The 23,751-nt window shown below is 26.7% G+C and overlaps 1 protein-coding gene across 2 annotated transcripts in view; it reads left to right on the top strand.

The window, feature by feature from the left end:
* LOC100197187 (KH homology domain-containing protein 4) overlaps positions 1–23,751 on the top strand; it is a 40,423-nt gene that overhangs the window by 10,398 nt on the left and 6,274 nt on the right. For both annotated transcript variants that reach the window (XM_065816227.1, XM_065816228.1), the window contains exons 5-15: positions 3,443–3,476; positions 4,572–4,660; positions 5,140–5,192; positions 5,263–5,363; positions 6,292–6,381; positions 15,220–15,261; positions 15,604–15,686; positions 21,489–21,549; positions 22,329–22,383; positions 22,538–22,745; positions 23,237–23,293. In XM_065816227.1, the coding sequence (XP_065672299.1) occupies positions 3,443–3,476; positions 4,572–4,660; positions 5,140–5,192; positions 5,263–5,363; positions 6,292–6,381; positions 15,220–15,261; positions 15,604–15,686; positions 21,489–21,549; positions 22,329–22,383; positions 22,538–22,745; positions 23,237–23,293 (873 nt within the window). The remainder of the gene's footprint in view (positions 1–3,442; positions 3,477–4,571; positions 4,661–5,139; positions 5,193–5,262; positions 5,364–6,291; positions 6,382–15,219; positions 15,262–15,603; positions 15,687–21,488; positions 21,550–22,328; positions 22,384–22,537; positions 22,746–23,236; positions 23,294–23,751) is intronic.

Here is a 23,751-nt window from a genome sequence, read left to right on the forward strand (position 1 = left end):
ATTCTCTTGTTGTCTGTTATAACAAGGCGAAATCGCTTACATTTTGTGGGCAGTGAAAGTAGAGAAATGGAGGTGATGATGAGGGGGGGGGGGGGAAGAGACAAATTATATATACTTTGTTTAAAACTTACCATAGTTATAATAGAAGTGATAAATTTATAAACAATTTAAAATGTTTACTCTTTATCTATTTTAGTTATTGTTTCCTTATATCTATAAATTCTTTAATTTTTTAAATTAGATAGTTAAATTAAATTTTATTATAATACGTTATTATTTATATTATAAATAATAATTATAAATAAATTTCATAATAATAAGTATTTCAATAATGAAAAGTTTATTTTTAAGTTTGTTTTATGTTCTTAATTTTTTAGTATTTTATTTTAACTGTTTTGCTTAACCAGAAAAAGTTTTATTTGTTATTGAGTAATTAAATTAAGTAATTAATGTTATTGTTGAGTCATTAAATTAAATAATTAATGTCAACTTTTATTTATTGTTGAGACATTAAATTAAGTAAATGTCTACTTTTATATATTGTTGATTCATTAAATTAAGTAAATAATGTCTACCTTTGTTTATTGTCTAGTCATTAAATTAGATAGTTAATGTCTGCTTTTATTTATTTTTGAGACATTAAATTAAGGAATTAATGTCAGAAGTCATTTGGTACTAATTGTGTACTGAATTATTAGCAGTTTAATCACCTATAATAAAACAGAATTTATATAAATAATGCTTTCAATTTTTGAATTAACTTAAGTTATTTTTAAAGTATTACATTTAACCAATAATGCAGATATCTAAATAGTTGTTGCCAAATTATTTGTGCTTCTATCCTATATATAGACCAGAATAAGGAGGGGGCAACCAATTATATCTTTAGAAGGGCACTGTTTTTCAATAATGCATTCAACCATTGATAAATAAAAATAGGATTATTAAAAAATGCTGGCATTTTTGGTGTGAACAAGTTTATAATGTTTGCATTTTAGATCAATACAAAGTGTTAGATTAGTTTACAAATATCTCAAAATGTCTGAAAATTTGACTTTTTAGGCAAATAGACTTTTAGATATGTTCAAGTTCTAAACTGCAACAAGCTGCTATTTTGAGCACTTATTGCAGACTATAGTAGCTAAACAGAAAAGTTACCTGTAAAGACTTTTGAATCAGTAGGAAAATGCTACAGTTAAGCAATCTTTAGATTTTCTAAAGTAGAAAATGTTATAATTTTTTCTAGTATGATAAAAATTAATAAAAACCATTATTTAAATGACAGGAGTATCTATGAAATAGTTCTAAAAAAAATGACAAACTTGTTGAATATAAGAAAAAAGTTATAACGATTTAAATTAGTCTATTTTTACCATTTGTAAATGAAGGAGTGCCTATGTGTCTTATTTATAAGGCTATAATTTCAAAACTGCTGCAGTTGGAAGTCTAAAGTTTTAAATTTAACCTACCTACATAATGCACATAACAATATGTAAAAATTATTGCAATTTGTGCTAGTAACATTCAATGTACCTTTTTAAATACTTTCAAGTAGTTTCTCTTCAGTTTTAGATTAACATCTTTTGATACATCGTTTTCATTTAGAAAACATATTTTCAATAGGATTTCAAAAGGGAGAAAATGGAGGTAAAAACATCAAAGAATTACCAACAGGCGCTTGAAGAATTACCAACATCTCATCTTGAACAACAGCATCTTTATGGAAACGAACATTATCTAAAATTAAAATATCTCCACCAATTTCATTAACAACTAATTGTGCAAATAAAATATAAAAAGATTGAAATACTCTTGAAAAATAATTAAAATAATCGATTATTTTTAATTAATAATAATTAAAAATAATCGTGATAAAAAGCCTTTAAATACTCTTGTTTGTGCTTCATATTTCAAAATTCTATTTTTGCATAATAGACTGAAATATATTGGTCACTATTTGCGTGACCTTCTTTCCAGCTAAAGAATGACTCTTTTAATTTGCATTGAAAGACTAAAGCCTATTTCATCAATTAAGAATATTTTAGTGTCATTTGATGCAGACAAAATGTTCATGAATCTTTCTGCATAAATAGCTCTTCAATTAAAATTAGTCTAAATTTTAATTAATCTAATTTTTTCTGCATAAATAATTCATCAATAACTTGTGAACACGCTCTAAAGTATAATTTAAGCTTTTAATGCATTTTGCTGTAATAGAACAGCTAACTGGAATGGATTCTTGCTGAAAAAGCCTTTGTTTAACTTCATCAAGAATTATTCCACAATCATCGTCAATACATTTTTTGAGCCCTTAATTTAATTTTTTGTTACTCGAACCTCTTTTTTATTGTTGTTCCATCGGCAAAGCATTTTTCAATATTTGAATCAATTGTATTTTGTTTAAATCCAGGAATATTTGCAATTTCTGATAGTGAGTTTTCATTTAAATAAGATTTAAAATCCACATGATTTATTTTACATAAATTTTTTATGTATATCTAAAAAATTTTTTTTGAAACTGCATTTATGATTTTAGTATCCACTTTATATATTTTTTTATTTATATCTAAAAAATTATTTTTAAAAGCGTATTTATGATTAAAGTTTCTGCTTTAAATATTTTAGAGTTTAAAAATTGGACAGATTAAATACAACTCGTTTATTATTTAACAATCATTTGAAAATTTTTAATATATATATTTTTTAAATTGTTGAAATTTAATGCAACACAGTTAAAGTTTAATGCAATAGTGTTAAAATGTGTAATTACCACGTCAAAATGTACTGATAGAATGTCAAAATGAGCTAATACATTGTCGAAATGAGGTGGGAAAAACTGTATATATATAGAGAGGCCTCGGAATTAAGGTTGGCATTTGGCGATGCTGACCTTAAAGTGTTTGAAGTTGGCAAATAATTGTCGACCTCATTTCTATGTTTTATGGTAAGACCTTTGTATCAAATTTCTTTTTACCAATCTGATGCTGACCTCTAAAAGATTGAGGTTGGCAAATTGTTGCTGACCTCATTTTTTCTCAATTCCGCGGGTTGTATATATATATATATATATATATATATATATATATATATATATATATATATATATATATATATATATATATATATATATATATATATATATATATATATATATATATATATAAAATATATATATATATATATATATATATATAAAATATACATATATATATATATATATATATATAAAATATATATATATATATATATATATATATATATATATATATATATATATATATATATATATATATATATATATATATAAATATAAGTATAAATTGAAAAAGAAAAAAAAAGTTCATAATGATTTGCATTTTTATATGTATCAAAAATGTTCTGTTTTTATTTTCATTTACTTTTAAATACTTTTCTTAAACAGTTTTTAACATTTATGTTTTAGAGTTTTTTTAACAAAGTCTTCTTCTCAAGATTTGGTGAGATTTAAAGATTTCTTAATTTCTTTTACTTGAATTTTTTAATTTACAATATAGAACATTTCCATTTCTGTGCATGACTTTTTATTTTTCTTTGTTTTAACAATTAGAAGCAGAGACTTAAAGCAATATGGATACTATTATGCAGGGATGCGGAGTCCCAATAAGGACTCCGGATTTAAAAGTTACAAAAAGATTACTTCTTCCTAGTTTTTGATACCAAAAGCTCTAAAAATATAAAAAAGTTTAAGGACTTATAATAGGAAAAAAAATTATAAAAAAAATATTTTTATCATATTTTAGGCTACCTGAAAAAATTAAATATATATATATATATATTTTATATTTAACATTTTTGTCTGTTAATGTCGCAATAGTTTGAAAAATTTCCAATATTTTTCAAAACACCATACTAAGAATATATATAATATAATATATACATATATATATATATAAACACACCAGCTAGAAGTATTTGATGACTGCTATTTCCCATCAAAGATATTAAATATGTGTTGTAGAAATATAATATTTCACTTGAATACTTACAAGCAATTTATTTTTGTAAAAATAACTGTATGAAATTGACAAATATGCAACTTTTGTCTCTGACTTCGGTGCGTCATAAATCATGAACTGCATTTAAATGACTGCTGTGACTCTATGATACATAGTGCTATCCCGTAACTTTCTGGAAATCTTTACTAAAACCTAAAATAATTAAAAAAAAAAAGTATACTGCTGACACCTATATTTTCTGAAGAATAAAAGTTTAATTATCTAGTAACTAAAATTTGCATTTTTCTGTTCCGCTTCAAACTTGATTTATTCTTTGATAACATTACTAATGTATACCATTGTTTTGTTTAGAAAATTTTTATATTGATTAGAGTTAAATGAGAGTAAATTAGATATTGTCAGTTTTATTTTTATGAAAATAATAGACAAGTTTTCGTGCGCGATATTTTGGAAATGCCCTATAACAATATATTAGATATATAGTACATCAATACTTAGCAATGTTTAGTAGTACGCAATGCTAGCAGTACTTAGAGCTTTACTTAAATTATTTTCTAAAGTTACATATTATTACAGATTGGGCGTCAAAGTGGTGCATTGTTGTCTTTGCGTGGTCGATATTTAAGTGCAGATGATAAAAGGAAACTTAATTTATTTGGCACATCGTAAGAGCATTTTTTAAATTAATTTTTTTAAATTTATTTGTTCTATAGTTTTGTGGCCGTTTGTTGTGTTTAAAGTTTTTTTTTTTGATTTTGACTTATTTTGCTGATTTTTTAAATTTATTTAAAATTGCTGAATAATTGACATAATAATTGGCACTAATTATTATTAAAGCAATTGTAATTTGTTTATAGTGCGTTTATTGGTAGAATCAAGAATGATTTTAAATAGGTTTTTATTTTGCGGATCAATGGTTTTTTTTTAAGAGGTTTTTGCATCAGTTATAGTTTACTTTGTGAATGCAAGGCTTCATTTTTAAGTACAATGAATTATTCTTTTTTTATATTTAGATATTCCTTTTATGTTTTTGCCTTTTTTTTTTTTTTAACTTGTAGGTGCATGATGTTTTTGTAAGAATGAACATTTTTATGTAAATATTTAAATGTTGTTTAGATTTGAACATGAAATTTTTTTTTAATAGTGAGAAACCTTTAACACTGATGATTCATGCTGATGTAGCTGCAAAAGTGCAAGGTCAGCAACTTTTTAAAATCAAATATTTGTATAATGTAATAAGTGTTTTAAAACATTTTTTTTTTTCAAGTTGCTGTTCACAAAGTACAACAAGTTATTGACAATTGTGAGAAGCATGGTTACAATGGGCTGGCTAGCAATTATGGATTAACTGCATCTGTTCAACAAACTGTTTGTTTTTCTTTACTTTAAATTTTTGTTTTTAATGACTCAAAAGTATTTCTTTGAGAATCGTCCATAGATTATGTAATGATAAATTTAATAAACTAAACTAAAAAGCTTTCCTTCACAAAATCATTAATGAAACCAAGAGTTGAAATATTGGTTTTACTTGTTAAAAAAACAAAAACAATCTTCTACTTCCATTTTTTAAATAAGTACAATTATTTATGGATGATCCCTTGGTTAAAAGTTGTTTAGTTGAGTTGCCATTGTTCATGTTACACTTGTTAATGGCTACGAATTTTTTTTTCTTTCTTATTATCAGCTTTCTTAAGTTTTAACTTTTTCGTTCCTTTTATAAGAAAAGAGTCATAAATTTGTAGTTATTTTGTTTTTGCATCACTATGATCAATGTCACATGTGACCACTATCACAATCTCACATGTGACCACTATCAAAATCTCACATGTGACCACTATCACAATCTCACATGTGACCACTATCACAATCTCACATGTGACCACTATCACAATCTCACATGTGACCACTATCACAATCTCACATGTGCCCACTATCACAATCTCACATGTGACCACTATCACAATCTTACATGTGACCACTATCACAATCTCACATGTGACCACTATCTCAATCTCACATGTGACCACTATCACAATCTCACATGTGACCACTATCACAATCTCACGTGCGACCACTATAATCACTTTTCAACTTTATAATACTTATCTTTCCTTAACTGTAATCTTTTCTATAAAGTTTATTCTATAATATAAAACAATATTTTCTATAAAGCTTATACTATAATATGAAAAAAACTTTTCTATAAAGTTTAGTCTATAATATGAAATAAGATTTTCCAAAAAAAATAAATAAAAGTGTTGTAATAATTCAATTGAAGTTTTTTATTTTTTGTCAGACTCATCATTTTATTCAAGATAAAGTTTTTGTCGGACTAACCAATGTTCATCCTGATTTTCCATTGAACGAAAGAATAACAGGAGTTGATGTAAGTTGATGTTTATTAGAATTGATATGACAAAATTTATTCAGCTTTTCATAATTTTAACTTTAGATGATGTTGATTACTATTAACTCAAAGAGAATAAGAATCTGTGAACTAAACTATTACTATAACCTCTTAGCTATTATTTTAACCCCTTAACTATGACATAGATTTAAAATTATATTCTTTATTACAGCAAAATATATTTGTTTAGGATTGTTTCCTTTTGTTTCCTTTTTTTTTTCGTTTAGTGTGCTGTAAGTTGTAAAAGTTTCATTAAATATACCTTGCAGAGACATGTATCTGTTAGACACAGTTAAGGGGTTAAATGAATAAGAATATAAGTTGCTAATACTTTAAGATTGTTCACCAATTAAAAAAAAAAAAATTATCATGGATATATCAAAATTGATTGCAGTTGAATAATGCATAGATGAGTTTTTACTGGGAATTCCCCGAAATTCTGGAAATTTACTTAAAACTCCATTTAGTTTCCAGAAATTTCCAGATATTTTTTGCTTTTAATTTATGATAAAATTTTAAATACAGCAACCTTGGTGGGCAGAAGTTTTTAAGTGTAAAAAATATTTAGAGCCTAGTAAAATAATCAAAGCATGCCTAAGTATATTCAGTAGTTCTCACGTTAAGCAATCATTCAACACGATGAACACCATAGTTCATCATGCTGAATGATTGCCTCATGAATGGTACAAAAGAGTTAAAGAAACCTATTAATGATAATGCAAAAAAGTGCAGATAAAGAAAAGTTGACAAATGTTTTGCAACAGAAAGTTATGAGAATAAAAAGATTTCTGAACCATTGTCTGACATTTTATATTTAAATTTGTTTACAGTAAAACTAAGATATTATGTTTGATTTTAGAGAATTTTAGAGAAATATAATTATTCAGTAGTTTTTAGTTATTTTATTTATCTCTTTACCAACATTCCAGAATTTAACCACATACCTTCTTCAATTTGTTGACCATAAAATTTTTCGGGATTTTTTATAAAAATAATTTTCCAGAAGTTTCATAGAAAAAAATTTTCTGGGATTTTTGTAAAGTCAAAAACTCATCTATGTTTATGTCTTAATTCATAAGTGTGACAAAAGTAAAATTAGATTTTGTTATCAGAGAAGATTTTGAAATCTTAGTATAGTCTGCATCCTTAGATTTCAATGATGGAGAATAAGGTGTCAATGAAATTTTATTATTGCTTTAATGTAACAGCTTTGTAACAGCTGCGAAAACATTTAGTAAACAAGATATTATACGATTAGCATGTATGGAACACAATTCTTACAACTTTGTTAAAGAACAAAGTTCAGCAAACAATAAAGAAAGGATATTTGATCTTAAACAAAATACTAAAGGAATAAATGGGATTCGATGCTGGTGATTTTGATATATTATATATATATATATATATATATAATATATCAAAATCACTTTATATATATATATATATAATATATCAAAATTATATATATATATATATATATATATATATATATATATATATATATATATATATATATATATATATATATATATATATATATGTATATATATATATATATATATATATATATATATATATATATATATATATATATATATATATATATATATATATAAAGTAAAGTTTTTATAACATTATTAACATAAAACGCGTTTAAAATAAAACTAATTAAATAAATAATAATGTTTAATTAAAAAAAAAATGCATAAGCATGCATATCCATAGACCAAACAAGTAAGATCAAAGCAAAAAACATTAGATACCACGTTTTTTTAAATTTATTGCTATTACTATTAAAAATCTAAGTATAATAAACGTATTGTTAAAAATTTAAGTATAAATAATTTTTTCATTCAAATGGTTTTCAAGTTAATATTTTCAGTCAATTTTTTTGTTCAAATTGTTTTGCAATAAAAAGTGAGAAAAAAATTTGATTTAATAAATCGATTTATATTTTGTTAATTTTAAGTATATGCTTAAAATATTTTTTTGGAAAAAAAATTCCTTGAACAGAAGTAAAATAATTTTTTTTTTTTTAGTTTTAATTTGTTTTTAATTTAAATTTTTTATAAATTTTTAGTTTAACGTTTGCAATAATCACTGGTTTAGTTTTTACAATATAATGTTTCTACTTTAAAAACTATTTTCAAGAAACAAAAAAAAAATTTACTATTCAAAGTGTTTACAATTTAAATAAAATTTTCTTCCTCGCTTGCACTATGTTTTAAATCTGCTATTGTTACTCTAGCTAGATATAGGGTAGATTAGGGTAATATGAGCATACTTAAAGATTTCTAAGATCTAAGCAGTGAAGTTGAAGTTGCATTGTATTTTTTGAATCAACTTTTTGTAGTGATAACAGAAATCGGTATAATTAGCGTAAATTCATATGCAGTAATTAGCAGGTATCATGTAATTAAAACGCTATTAAGTTTTTTGCGTTGTTAAAATAATATCATCACGCATGAATAAATCTGTGGCATGAAATTTTGGTGCTAAAATAATGAAATTGATTTTTTTATAAAGAAAAATAAGTTAGCTAGAAATCATTTCCAATTTTTTTTTGAAAAACAATGCATAGAAACATTTAGCTTTGACTTAATTTAAAGAGGCCATTTTTGTGTAATATGAGCATGCTCAAATTACCCAGTGTTTTTCATTTAAATAACGTAGTTTTAAGTCCTTATATCACAGTGATTTTAATTGATTTTTGAATAAAAACTAAATATAGTAAAACATTTTAATATTTCAACAATACTGAATATTTTTCTGTAATTTTAAGTCAACAAATTTGAATTTTTTTTGTTCAAAGGTTTAAGTTAATAAAATTGATAAAATAACGAACTAATTTTTTTTTTAATATTGTTTCAATAAAAAAAGGCCAAAAAATTTTTTGATGATAAGTTTTGTTAATAACAAATCATATTCCGAAAATTAGTTCTAATTGTTAGGTTGGTATTTTTTAATAAATGTTATTTTTTTGAGCTAATTTAAAGTGATCATATTACCAAGTGGTGTGGGTAATATGAGCATTTTGGCTACTTTTTTAAAACCTCTGTGTTTTTAAGAAAAAATTTTAGGTGCCCAAATATCTAAGTGAATCATGAATAGGGATTCCTAAAAATTGATTATTCGCAAAAATATTGGATACAGCATAATAATTTATCAAAATATTTCAATTTTTGCTTAAGGTGCTTATATTACTCTACCCTACGTTTAACTTTCAGAAATTACCCTCACTATGCCACTGGGTATTACGGATGCCACTGCAATTAAATTTATAATTATTGAATGTTAAAGTTTTTTGAAATTTTTCCTATATATTTTTTTTTAATTTCAAATTTTTATCGCAAAAATACTTGAATGAAAGAATTTTAGAAGACTAAAGTTCTTTTTTTTGAAAATAGATTTCTTTTTTAAAAAATTCGTAAAACAACTAGCGTAGTTATAGAAAATTTTTGATCTTGATATCACTTTGAATAAAATTTAAATTAAAAAAAAATGATATCGCGTTTTCCATATTCAATTCGACATTTCTTGTTAAAATAATTTTTAGTTAGAAGCTTATATTATGTGTTAACAACATAAGATATAACAACATAAGATATAGGTAGAAACATTTGTATGGCTAACTTTTGTGAGTCTTCGAGTATATTAGGTAAATTAATATAATTTTTAAGTTAATATTTGAGTAACTGTAATTTACTGTAGTAACTTAACTAGTTGTTTTTATTTAATTTATAACATAGATGAATTTTTTTTGGGAATTATCTGGAATTCCGGAAATTCACTTAAAACTTATTTTATTTTCCAGAAATTCTCGGATGTATTTTGTTATTAATTTGAAAAAAATTTCTTTTTTTTCTCTATCTAATTCATTCAAATTAACTTTTTAGAATATTAGAAATTCCTTTTTGTAAAAAGTTAAATTTTCTTTTTTATAACATCTTCGCTTCCAACAAGGCTGCAAGCAACCTCTAATTAGAGTTAGGAGTTACTGAAAGAGAAAAGATGCAGATTGTAGAGCAAGATAACGATTGACAGATGACTTAAAGGATTGCAAATTATATGAATCAGGAAAGTAAGATTAGCGAATTCCAAAGAACTAATGTTCGAGGAAAAAAAGTAGACAAATAAGAATTTAGGAACACTTAGGAACAGTCACAAAAAGGATAAGGCTTAATTAAATGAGGAGTGACACGAGAATGAATTTTAGTAGATGGCACAAGAAACACAAGCTCTTTAGAGCAGTGCCCATTATAGTATTTGTAGAAAAGAGAAAGAGAAGCAACGTTATGAGGTTGGCTGCAAGGTTGGAGGTTGGCTGCAAGAGGAGGTCCAACTATGTTTACAATGCATTTTTGCACCTTGTCTAAAAGAGAGAGGGCATCATTAGAAGATCCTCCCCAGATATGGCAACAGTATTCCATACAAGGCCGGATTTGAGATTTATAAAGATGGAAAATAGAATCTGGTGTAAGAAAGTGCCGAGCTCGATAAAGAGATGCAACCTTAGCAGATGCTAATTTTGCAACGGATTTGATATATGGTTTCCAAGAAAGTGTTAATCCTAGAAGATGAAGGGTAGATGACTCATCGAGTACATTACTGTTCAAAAGTATAAGAAGATTTAAATTATTGTGATAACGATTGGCTGAAAAAAATTGAGTTTTATCTGAATTAAAGTTTACCGGCCACTGTGAGATCCATGATGTAGCAAAAGTGAGATCCTTTCCAAGCTGAAATGCCTCCTCCAAGCAATCAGAGAGTGTTGGCTTCTTATCATGACAAGTATAAATGGTAGTATCATCAGCAAACAATGCCACCTTAGATGTGAGAATGTCTGTAAGATTGTTAATGTAAATTAAAAAGAGTATAGGGCAAAGGATTGAACCTTTAGGAACCCCTGAAGTTACAGAATAAGAAGAAGAGTGTTGTCCATCAAGGACAACTTAGAAACTACGATTGAAAAGGAAAGATTCAATAATCTTAAAGGTGTTACCAGATACACTGTAAGAAGAAAACTTATGGAGAAAACCAGCATGCCAAACTTTATCAAAAGCTTTTGAAATGTAAAGAGCGATGGCCTTAAACTCTCCACCTTTATCTAATACACAATAAAACCTATTGGTTATTACTGTTAGCAAATGAGCTGTAGAACAAGAAGATCGAAATCCATATTGATGATCAGAAAGTAAGTTATTAGATTCAAGATAAGAGATTAGGTGTTTGTTAATTAAAGGTTCAAAAACCTTGCTTATGATAGGAAGAAGACTAATGGGACAGTAGTAGAACGAATCAGATCACTCTCCAGAATTTTTGAAAATAGGGATAGCAGATGCCACTTTCTAGCAGGCTGGTAAACAAGACTCTGGTCAGCACTACTCTTGTTGAATAGTTTTGAAAGTATAGACGGCAGCTCCGGAGAACACTTCTGCAAGACTATAACAGGCATGTTGTCTGGGCCACAAGCTGTAGAAGAGTCTAAGCAGAAAATCACTTTTGATGCAGAAGGTGGAGTGATATGAATGTCAAGCAATGGATCAACCTGATTGATGGCTATATTAGGTAGAATGCAGCTAGTGGAATCAAGAGACGATATTGATGAAAAGTTCTAAGCAAACAATTCAGCTTTGTCTTTATATGAGGTGACAAAGTCTGAACCATTCAAGAGAGCTGGAATTACAGATTTGCCCTTATTATTGATACTATTAAAGATTCTCCAGAAGTTATGAAAGCCTAATTTTTGTGATGAAATACGAGATTTCATGACCTAAGAATAGCGGGCTTGGCGTTAGACAAAACCTTTTTACAATGGTTTCTAGCAGTAATAAACAGATGTCTGTTTTCTGGAAAATTGTTTTGCTGATAGATATGGAAGTAATGGTTACAATTGGAAGTTGCAGCAGCACCATATGAGGAAAACCATGGAGAAGAGTGAGGCTTGACCTGGAATTGTCAAGAGGGAACAAAAGATTCCATGCCAGCCTGAATCCACGAAGTTATGTAGGAAGCACATTTGTCAACAGGAAGATGAAAGGTTTCTACCCACGGGCCATCACAAAGAAAGTCACGGAAAAAGTCCCAGTCAGCTTTATGGTAGTTGTAAGAGGTACAATGATAGAGGGATTCAGATGATGAAGAAGAATGAGATAATAGTTTTATAGAGATCAAACTGTGATCAGAAGCTCCTAAAGATGAATGTGGAGAAACTGAGCACTGACTAGGATCAGAAACAAGACCTAAGTTGAGTAGAGAAGGTAAATGATTTGGGTTGTCTGGAAAGCGAGTTGGAAAGTTGACTATTTGAGTTAGAGAATGAGAAAGGCTTGTGGGCTTTAATGCCTGCAGAGTCACTAACACTAGCGCCAAGTCATTCAGTGTGATGAGCATTAAAGTCACCAATAACAACAATTTTGGCTGATGGATAAAGGGTGGGGGCTTGGTCAATTTGATCAGAATTAGCATCAAAAAGAGTGCAGTCTTGAGATGAAGGAGAGCGATTAAGAGTGAAGTGGTGCTAAACGAAACCACATAAAAGAATATTCTGTGGATTCAATCCTAGTTTCCTGACAAATGGGTGAATTCTTATGAATGTAAATGCCCAGGCCAAGCATGTGGCTATTACGAATTAAAAGAAGATAACCATCAACAATAAGATCGCAAGATGAGACAGCTGAACTCAAATTAGTCTCACAAAAAGCAATTACTATTAATAAACCCTAAGTCGTAACAAAGGGCTCCAAATGTGACCTTAGCAATGCACACCAAAGGTACAAACAAGCACACCATCCATGCGCAACATGGCGCTGTTAATACTTTGATATTTTTCAGCTGTTGAATTAGCCTCTGTGTGAGCTACCACAGAGCTCGGGAAACCTGACTGCCAGCCGTCCTCAGAACCATAAAACTGTGTTTTAGAGCTGTACCCTTATTAGGAGATAATAGTATGATTTGCCTAGTCATAAAAACAGAGACACAAGCAAAACCCATGCATTAAGTCTTTAAAGTGTCTTAATATTGTTTAAAATGCCTAAAGCATAAGAAATTTGTTTGGTGTTAAGTTTGGATTTAAGACAGTTAATTGTGGATGACCATAAAAGTGGTTAAGGTTATATTAAAATAGCTCATAAATGTAAAAACAGTAATGTTAGCTTACAATGAATTATAAAAAAAATATGAAATGCATGATACTGTAGAAAATATGAAAAGAACAGGCCACCCACACAAAACATTAATTCACAACGATAACAGGATTTTAAGAGAAATAACAAAGGAACCAACTCTGTCAGCTAGGAATATTAAAGATTATCATTTTTATAGTTTGTGTACCTTTACCTTTTTAAATATTTACAATTATAAAATGTTCTGAGTATTTTTATTATCAATATTTGTTTTATTCCTAAAGGTATGAATAAATTTTGGTGCCTACTGTAATATATATATATATATATATATATATATATATATATATATATATATATATATATATATATATATATATATTTTTTTTTTTTTTTTTTTTTTTTTTTTTTTTTTTTAGATTATTCACCTCCCCAAGGCCCGAGGGGGCCACTTCAGTCGAGGAGGATACTCATTTTTTTTTTTATTTTTTTTATTTTTTAGTTGTTATTCGTGGTGCAACCCTCTCTCAACTCTTTAACTCCGAAACACGAACCTTGCCGAGCAAGGCCGCTGCGCGGAGAAACTAAGTTGAGCGCGGTACTTATATATATATATATATATATATAATATATTTATATATATATATTTATATATACTTATATATTTATATATATATATTATATATACTTATATATTTATATATATATATATATATATATTATATGTTGTTACATGTATTTGTTGTACATTGTCATATTATATTTATTATATATTGTCACATATATTTTATATATATTGTTATATACATATATTAAATATTTTCACAATCATTTCTTTTAATAGTTGATCAAGAAGGGTTTAGTTATCAAAAAGTATAAATTAATCAAGAAATACAAAGTTCCAATATCCAAATTCACATTCAAATGTTTTAGAACAGATTTAAAATGAAATTTATTTACAAAATATTATCAACTTTTACAGAAAATTTTATTAAAAAAAAAAATGAATTAGGCCAAGGGGACAGTTTTAAAGGGCTTGCTTCAAAAGTGAGAAGGACTAACCTTTACACAGTGACCAAGGTATGGTCACTGTTTGTCAAGGTCTAGAACTTTTTTTAAAGCAGGTTATAATATTGTATTCAAATCAAATTCAAAACTAAAATCTTGTCTTACTTCACAGAACAAACCCCAGCAAAATAGTCATCCAGGTTTTCATTGTACAAAGTTTGAAAGCTGGCAGAAGATTTTAGAAAGTTGAAAAGGCTCAAAAGTATTTTAAAAGTATAAAAGAAAAGTAATTGGGCACTACAAAAACATTTAGTCAAAAATAAAAATTTTTAAACAAAATGTTTATTTTAAATTAAAATACATGAAAAATAAAAAATAAAGTACATAAATACTTTTCAAAATACATAGCTTTTATAAAATGTATCAAACACATGACTGTAAAATAATTGTATCAAACACATGACTGTAAAATAAATGTATCTAACACATGACTGTAAAATAAATGTATCAAATACATGACTGTAAAATAAATGTATCAAACACATGACGGTAAAATAAATGTATCAATTTCACTGGTATGTAAGATAAATGTATCAAATACATGACTGTAAAAACACTGTAATATTGTTGCTATATTAACTTTTTTCATTAGATGTAAAATTTCAAATAATTTTTTTTCCAATAGAATTCAAATTTTAACTTTATCATCCAACAAACAAGTGCAAAGGTAAAGATCTATTATATTAATTATTTTTTATTGTTGATATTTTAATTATTAAAATTATTAAAAAACTTTTTTTTAATAATATGTTCAAATAGTAGGAAATAGTGAAAGAAACATAGAAGTACAGTATATGTATTTTTTCTTATACTTCTTCTAAAGTTTTATTTTTATATTAATTTTATTTAACTTTTATTTGAAACAATCTACTAACATGTCAGAAAAGAAGATGATCAAGATGAATGTCCTCTAAAAGTAAAATGCTGTCTCGCTTAGCAAACCAAAGAATCCTCTCTCAGTTTTTTTGTTACTGCCTTTTTTATTAATAATTTTTATAACTATTTAAAGGTATTCCTTCGCGGTCAAGGTTCAGGTTATTTGGAGCAGAATTCTGGAAAAGAATCATTTGAAGCCTTACATATATACATCAGGTAGAATCTTTTTTTAAGATTGATATCATAAAAGCATATGATCTTCTATCATATGCTATCATATTACAGTCACTGCATTTAATACACAACAAATTGATTTGCAATATGATATGGGGTACATATTCACAAAATTAAGCAAGTTTAAACATTTTTTAAGATAGTAATTTTGTTTTTATTTCTAAAACTTTTAAATATTTTTTTTGAATGCAAATGTATTCAAGTAGAAAATAAAAACACTTGGACATACAAAACACAAAACCATTGTTCTCTAAATCTATCATTCACTAATATTTTTGGTCTTCGAATTAACTTTATTTCTGTTGAGTTTTATCTTTTAAAAAGTTCATCATACCTACTTGCTCTTTGTAAGATTAATCTGAGTTCAGCTGTGTCATCTTGTGATTTTAGTGTTGATAGTTATCTTCCTTTAATTTGTAAATTTATTATTGTTCAGCCAAAAATTGAAAAATTACAAGTTTATAATTCAACAAAATTAGGTTAGGTGTTACTCATATAGTTAAAAACTATTCATTGGAGTGACACCTAAATAAAATAAACAAACAAGCGAAAAAATTAGCAGAAATAATAAATAAAAGCATGCGTAAATTAAATTTATTAAAAAAAAAAAAAAAGACAAAAAACAATAAATAATAAGACAAAAAAATATGAAAACTCTCAATAACAACAGCAAACAAAAATAAAAATAATTAGCAAAACAGCACAAATAAAAACAAACTTAACACAAATGAAAAGGCAAAACACAAAAACTTATGTTATTTTCGGCAAAAAAAAAAAGGTGTAGAAAATGTGGTAAAATAAAAAAACAGAACAACTATAAAAATAATTAGCTACAAACCCACAAATAATAACAAACTTTACGCAAACAAAAAGGCAAGCACATAAACTACAAAACAAAAATGCAAACACAAAAACTTCTACAAAATAAAATAAAATAAAAAAATAATCTTTGTTATTTTTGCCGAAAAAAGGTGTAGAAAAATTGGTAGCAATTTATTTTTACGTTTTAATTAGTTGTTTCTATTATTATTTTGAACTTTTTTTGAACTTTTTTCTTTTAAATTGGTACTTTGCTTCTAATTGATTTTTTTTGTTTTGTTTTTGTTTTATTAAAATCTCTTTGTTCTTTTATTCTTTTATTCATTTTCGTGTTTTATTTCTCTTCAATCTTTCAATTCATTCATACCTTTTAATTATTTTCTTATTTTACTTTATTTTTAACTAATCTTTTTTATTTTTCAAAAAAAAAAAAAAAGATTAGTTAAAAATAAAGTAAAATAAGAAAATAATTAAAAGGTAAGAAAGGTAAGGTTCCTTTGCCTTTCTTTTTCTCTTTTTTTCCTTTTCACCGTTAAATAAGCACTTCCGCCATTAGTGATGTCATTGCATTGAATGACAAATTGTAAAGACTTCGTAAGAATTGCATTCGTAAGAATTCTTTAATTTGTTGAGAAACTAGGTTTGAATCCACAGAGTATTCTTTTATGTGCTTTTGTTTAGCACTATCTCACTCTATCGCCTTTCTCTTTGTTCTATATTGCTCTCCATCTCACGACTTCACTCTTTTTAATGTTATTTTTGATCAAATTGACTAAACCTTTTCTCTTAATCCTTCAGCCAATATCATTGTTGTCGGTGACTTTAATGCTCATCGCACTGAATGGCTTGGCTTTTGTGTTAGTGACCCCGCTGGCATTAAGGCCCAGAACTTTTGCCTTTCTCAATCTCTAACACAAATAGTCAACTTTCTAACTCGCTTTCCAGATAATCCAAATCATTTACCTTCTTCTTAACGCGGTTTGATCTTTCTAAGACTATTATCTCATTCTTCTTCTTCATCAGAATCCTTCTATTATTGTACCTCTCACAACAACCTTAAAGCTGGCTGGAACTCTTTTGTTGATTTTTTTTTGTGATAGGCCTTGGGTAGAAATCTTTCATCTTCCTGCTAACAAATGTGCTTCTTATGTAACTTCTTAGATTCAGGCTGGCATGGAATCTTTTATTCTCCTTCGACAATTTAAAGTCAAGCCTCACTCTTCTCCATGGTTTTCCACTCAATGTGCTGCTGCAATTTCCAATTGTAACCATTACTATTATATCTATCACCAAAACAATTCTCCAGATGACAGAAAACAGATGTTAGTTTACTGTTGCTAGAAACCATTGTAAAAAGGTTTTGTCTTTAACAGTGTCTATAATAAGGGCAAATCTGTTATTCCACCTCTCTTGAATGGTTTAGATTTTGTTGCCTCACCTAAAGACAAAGCTGAATTGTTTGCTAAGAACTTTTTATCAATCTCATCTATTGATCCACTAATCACACTCTAACTGATATAGGCAACAAACAAATTAATCCATTGCTTGATATTTGTATCACTCCAGCATTTGTATCTATTTTTTAATGATAATAACCGATAGGTTTTATTGTGCACCAGATAGATGTGGTGAGAATAGGGTTACCACTCTCTACCTTTTTAAAGCCTTTTATAAAGTTTGGCATACTGGCCTTCTCCATAGGCTCTCTCCTTATGGTGTATCAGGTAATATTTTTAAGATTATTGAATTCTTCTTTATCAATCCTAGTATAAAAGTTGTCCTCAATGGACAGCACTCTTCTTCGTTTTCTATAACTACAGGGGTGTCTTAAGGTTCTATCCTTACCCCTATACTTTTTTTAAAGATTTTTTTAAGGATCTTGCATTTTAAAAAAAAGGATGCATCTTTTTATTGTGCTTGCCACTTTCTTACTTCAGATTCTACTCTTTATCTCCATAAATCTCTATTTTGTCCTTTTATGGAATATTGTTTTTATATCTGAAGCGGATCTTTAAATGATGCTCTTTCTCTTTTAGATAAGGTGAAAAAATGCATTGTGAACATAGTTGGATCTGCTCTTGCAGCTTAACTTCAACCATTGTCTCATCATTGTAATGTTGCTTTTCTTTCTCTTTTCTGTAAATATATCTTTTCTATAAATTATCTAAAGGGCTTGTATTTCATGTACTATCTACTAAAATTTATTCTTGTGTTATTCGTCATTCAATTAAGTCTCATCCTTTTACTGTGACTGTTTCTAAGTGCTCCAAAAATTCTTTTTCACCTAGTTTTTTTCTTCAAACATCAATTCAGCGGAATTGGCTCCCTTCATCTTGTTTTCCTGATTCATATAATTTGCACTCTTTTTGTCTGTTGTCTTTTCATAATAATTAAAGACAACTTTGCAAGTTGTCTTTTTATTGTTATCTTGCTTTATAAACTTCATCTTTTCTCTTCCTGTAACTTCCTACTCTAATAGTGGTTGCTTGCTGCCTTGTTGGAAGTGAAAATATTTTAAATATATATATATATATATATATATATATATATATATATATATATATATATATATATATATATATATATATATATATATATATATATATATATATATATATATATATATATATATATATATATATACAGTTATGGCCATTGAAAACCGACCACCAGTATCATTTTACTTAAAACTAGTTTAATGTAGTAATAAACAATTGTATTATAGCAATAAAAGAATAACATTAACAATTAATGATTATAATGTAACATATCGTACATATTCAATGTTTTTAATATTTAGTGGCACCACCATGTGCTTTTAAGACTGCATTAATGCGATCTGGCATTGAATCCACGAGAGCCTGACAATATTCTGGCGTTATTTCAGTAATCCAAGCTTGACGAATTTTGTGCGCTAGATCGTCCAGTGATGTAGGATTAGTTCTGGATACTGCTGACTTTAACTTGACCCAGCAATTTTTGATTGGGTTCAAGTCTGGGGATGATCCCGGCCAAGGACCCAGAACCTGAACGTTATGATCCTCTAACCAAGATTTTACTAGACTAGATTGGTGACACGGTGCACCATCGTGCTGGAATATTTTGCAACAACGAATTTCCATCAAATTTGGAACCTTTTCTTGAAGGATTTATAGATATTGTTGGGAGTTAACAGTCTGTACCTTCTGCATTAAATAAATACCACATCGACCAGATAAAGCTATTGCGCCCCACACCATAATTGAAGGACATTGCTTGACAGCTGGTACGGTATACCTTGCATTAAAACGCTGATTAGGTGGGCGACGAACTAATGACTTATGCGGAGCGAATTGCTTTATTTGTGTCTCGTCGCTAAACATTACCTGGCACCATTTGGTTATTGACCAGTGTCTGTGAGCTCTACAAAATGCGGTCCTATCACGAATGTTCTTTAAAGACAGTCGCGGTTTGAGGGCTGGACGACGAGAACGTAGACCTGCATCTTTCAATAAACGTCTTCTAATTGTTCGAGTGCTGACTGTAACGTCATTAGGTAGATCTGCCCTGATTTGTGTGCTGGATATTGTTGGATCTCTCACAGCAGCCCTGCGTATCATATTGTCTGTTTGTTTGCTAGTAATTCTAGCTTTACCAAAACGTTTTCTGGGCGCAGTGGATCCCGTGTTTTTGATTAGTTGTATAATATCATGAACAGTAGATTTTGGCATTCGCAATTTTGCTGATATCTGACGCTCACTTGCACCATCCTCCCATAAAAGTTTAATATTAGCACGAAGACCTTCCTTCGTAGTCATAATTAAATTGTGACAGTTAAATGATAATCCATACCCTACAATGAGATATATAGCTTAATAAATTTTACAGTGCAATAAAATAAATGCTAATGTGATTGGCTAAAAGCTAATTAACTAATCATTGATGTCAGGGAAGAAAATAAATTGATTATTCGCATGCATAGACTGTTTTTCTTTATATTCAGCAGTGGTCGGATTTCAATGGCCATAACTGTATATATATCAACCCTCCGGGTTAAAGTTTCTTTAAGTTCTGTTAAGTTTTTTCATTGGTTTTAGTTTTTTCGATTTGTCATTTCTTGTATATAAATTCTTAAATAATTATCATAATGTTTTATAAAAACTGTAAAGTAGTTTAAAAAAAAAAAGTTTGCAGAGAATTAACTTATTATAAGAGTCTTGAATTTGTACCCAGTTTGATAAAAATTTTAAACTTTAAAAAGTGTTGAAAATTAAGGCTTCAAGGAAAGGGGAAGGTATTTAATTCATATAAAGGTAAACTAAAGTTTAAATGATAAGAAGTCTTTTAATAGAAAAGGTAAGGTTATTAAACTAAATGCATTGACTGTACCTTATAAATATTGAATTGTATTTTGCTAATACTAGTTGGTTTTTGAATTAAAAATTTTATATTTAAGTGTAAAGCTTCATTTTGTGCTTGTTAACAGATTATACATATATATATATATATATATATATATATATATATATATATATTATATATATATATATATATATATATATATATATATATATATATATATATATATATATAGATATATTTATATATATATATATATATATATATATACTTTCCTATGGATTTATTCTTTGTTAACTTTATAGATTATATTTAATCAAAATTCATATTGTTTGATAGAGTCAAGAGTTTTATTAGATATATTCATTAAATTCATTGTTACTTTAAGTTTTTGAAAATATAACTATTTGGTGTACAATGTCTTGCTCATTTTTTATTTTCTAGTTGATTTGTTTTATTGATTATCTTTAGTTACCCCCTGTTCCCTGTTTTGTTCTTGTATTTTATTTGTTTAAATTATTTGACTGATCAGCAAAAATTTCATGTTTATATTGGTTGTTTTATTGGTTATAATGATAATTGATTGGTTTACAGAGCATTTCATTGTTGTATTTTTATTATTTCTAGTCATACCCAGAAGGAAGGTCTTAATACTACTAGATCGTTGTGTAGCAGTTTAATCGATACTGTGAGTATATGGGAATAAAGCGAATGGTGAAGACAGTCACCCTCAACCAGATTCTCTAATGCATTTCTTTCTTTTTAGATATTCGTTTGTTTTATAGTTTCTTTTTTTTCAGGTTAAGGACCAAGTCATACTTCACATCGTACTATTTACAATGAAGTTTTTATTTTAATCATAAATACATACATTCATATATATATATATATATATATATATATATATATATATATATATATATATATATATATATATATATATATATATATAAATATATATATATATATATAAATATATATATATATATATAAATATATATACATATATATATATATACATATATATATATATATACATATATATACATATATATACATATATATATATACATATATATATATATACATATATATATATATATATATATACATATATATATATATATATATATATATATATATATATATATATATATGTATACATATGTATATATATATATATATATATATATATATATATATATATATATATATATATATATATATATATATATATACTTTAGCCTTCCAAATATACACTAAGCATATTTTTATAAATTATATATCACAAGTTATGAAGTATTTTGTAATAACAGTATTGGCAATATATAATTCAAAGTGTTAAATATATGATATTATTGGTCAGGTTTTCATGGAAATAACTATATTATATTTATAGTCATTATTATTATGTCTGCAATATATCTTTTAGCATATTAGTTTTCAATATATTTAAGTTTCATACAGGTTAAGCGAGATTACAACGAATGGCAACATCTTCGGTCCATAAACCAACCTACAGGTTGTTTGTTTAAATTAATTTCTGTTTGTTTGTTTGTTAATTTCAGGTTGTTTGTTATAATTAATTTCTGAAAAATTTTTTAAATCAATTTAAAAAAACTTTTCTACTGTGTAAAATAAATTTTGATTATTTATCTCAAAAAAATTTGTTTCAGTTGTAAAACATTCACAAATATCGGAAGTATTACCTTGGGATATAGCATCATCAAAACAATCTGTAATTTATCAACAGCAGTTTCAAAGCTATCCTCCTTGTACTAATAATAGCTATCCTCTTCAAAACTCTCTTCAAAATCCACTTCAAAGTTCTTTGCAATCAACCGCATATCAACCAAGTGTTTATAATATGCTAGGTTTTCATTCGTAAGTTTTTTATTGAATATTATAAATTTTTTTATTAATAAATTTATTTTGAATACTTAAGTTCTTTAAAACATTTAGCAATTACATAAATTAAATTTTTTAGTTTAGATTAAAAAAAAAATTTTATTATGTTTTTCTTAATATTTCATAATATCATTTCCATTATAACTATTGCATAATTATAGATTACTTTGTATGACATTCTCATCATAATTATTACATAATTATAGATGATCTTGCAAGGCATTTCCATCATAACTATTGGATAATTAGAGATGACCTTGCAAGGCATTCCCATCATAATTATTGGATAGTTAGAAATGACCTTGCAAGGCATTCCCATCATAATTATTGGATAATTAGAGATGACTTGGCATGACATTCCCATCATAGTTATTACTTAATGCATGAAATTTTTTTTTATCGATCACTTGAAAAACTTCAAGTGATGAAGTTAAAAATAATCATATAGTTCAAAGTTTCTTTTATAGTACTCCAGATAAAAATGTAGAAAATGAAGAGAAAGAGAAAGAAAACAAAGATAAAAGGTTTTATTATAACTTTTATGACTTTTATATTTCATTATATTTTTTATAAAACTTTTACAGTTGTTAAAACATTCTTACAAATTTGAATAAATTTGGTTTAAAAAAAAGTTAGTAAGAAGTTTATTAATACTTTGAGTATGGGCAATGCAACATACAAACCTTCCCAGGACTCATGTGCAGTTGCATGCCTTATATGACCATGCATACAATTTTTTTTTTTGACAACTTGGCCACGGTTTTTTGCATATATTAGTAGGTAAGAATAGTTTTTAGTAAATAAGTTTCAAAGTACTAATGCTTGGATTAAATAACTTTGAAATTTGGATTTTTTAAAAATTCTTTGTCTGAAAACACTTTTAAATTGAAACATTAATTTTTTGCTTTTAATTTTTCTGGTTTATATTACATTTATTTTATCATTCATTTTGATTTTGATTTTTTTAGAATTTTTAAAAATT

The sequence above is a fragment of the Hydra vulgaris genome, chromosome 13, assembly GCF_038396675.1.
Source record: "Hydra vulgaris chromosome 13, alternate assembly HydraT2T_AEP".
Lineage (NCBI taxonomy): Eukaryota > Metazoa > Cnidaria > Hydrozoa > Anthoathecata > Hydridae > Hydra > Hydra vulgaris.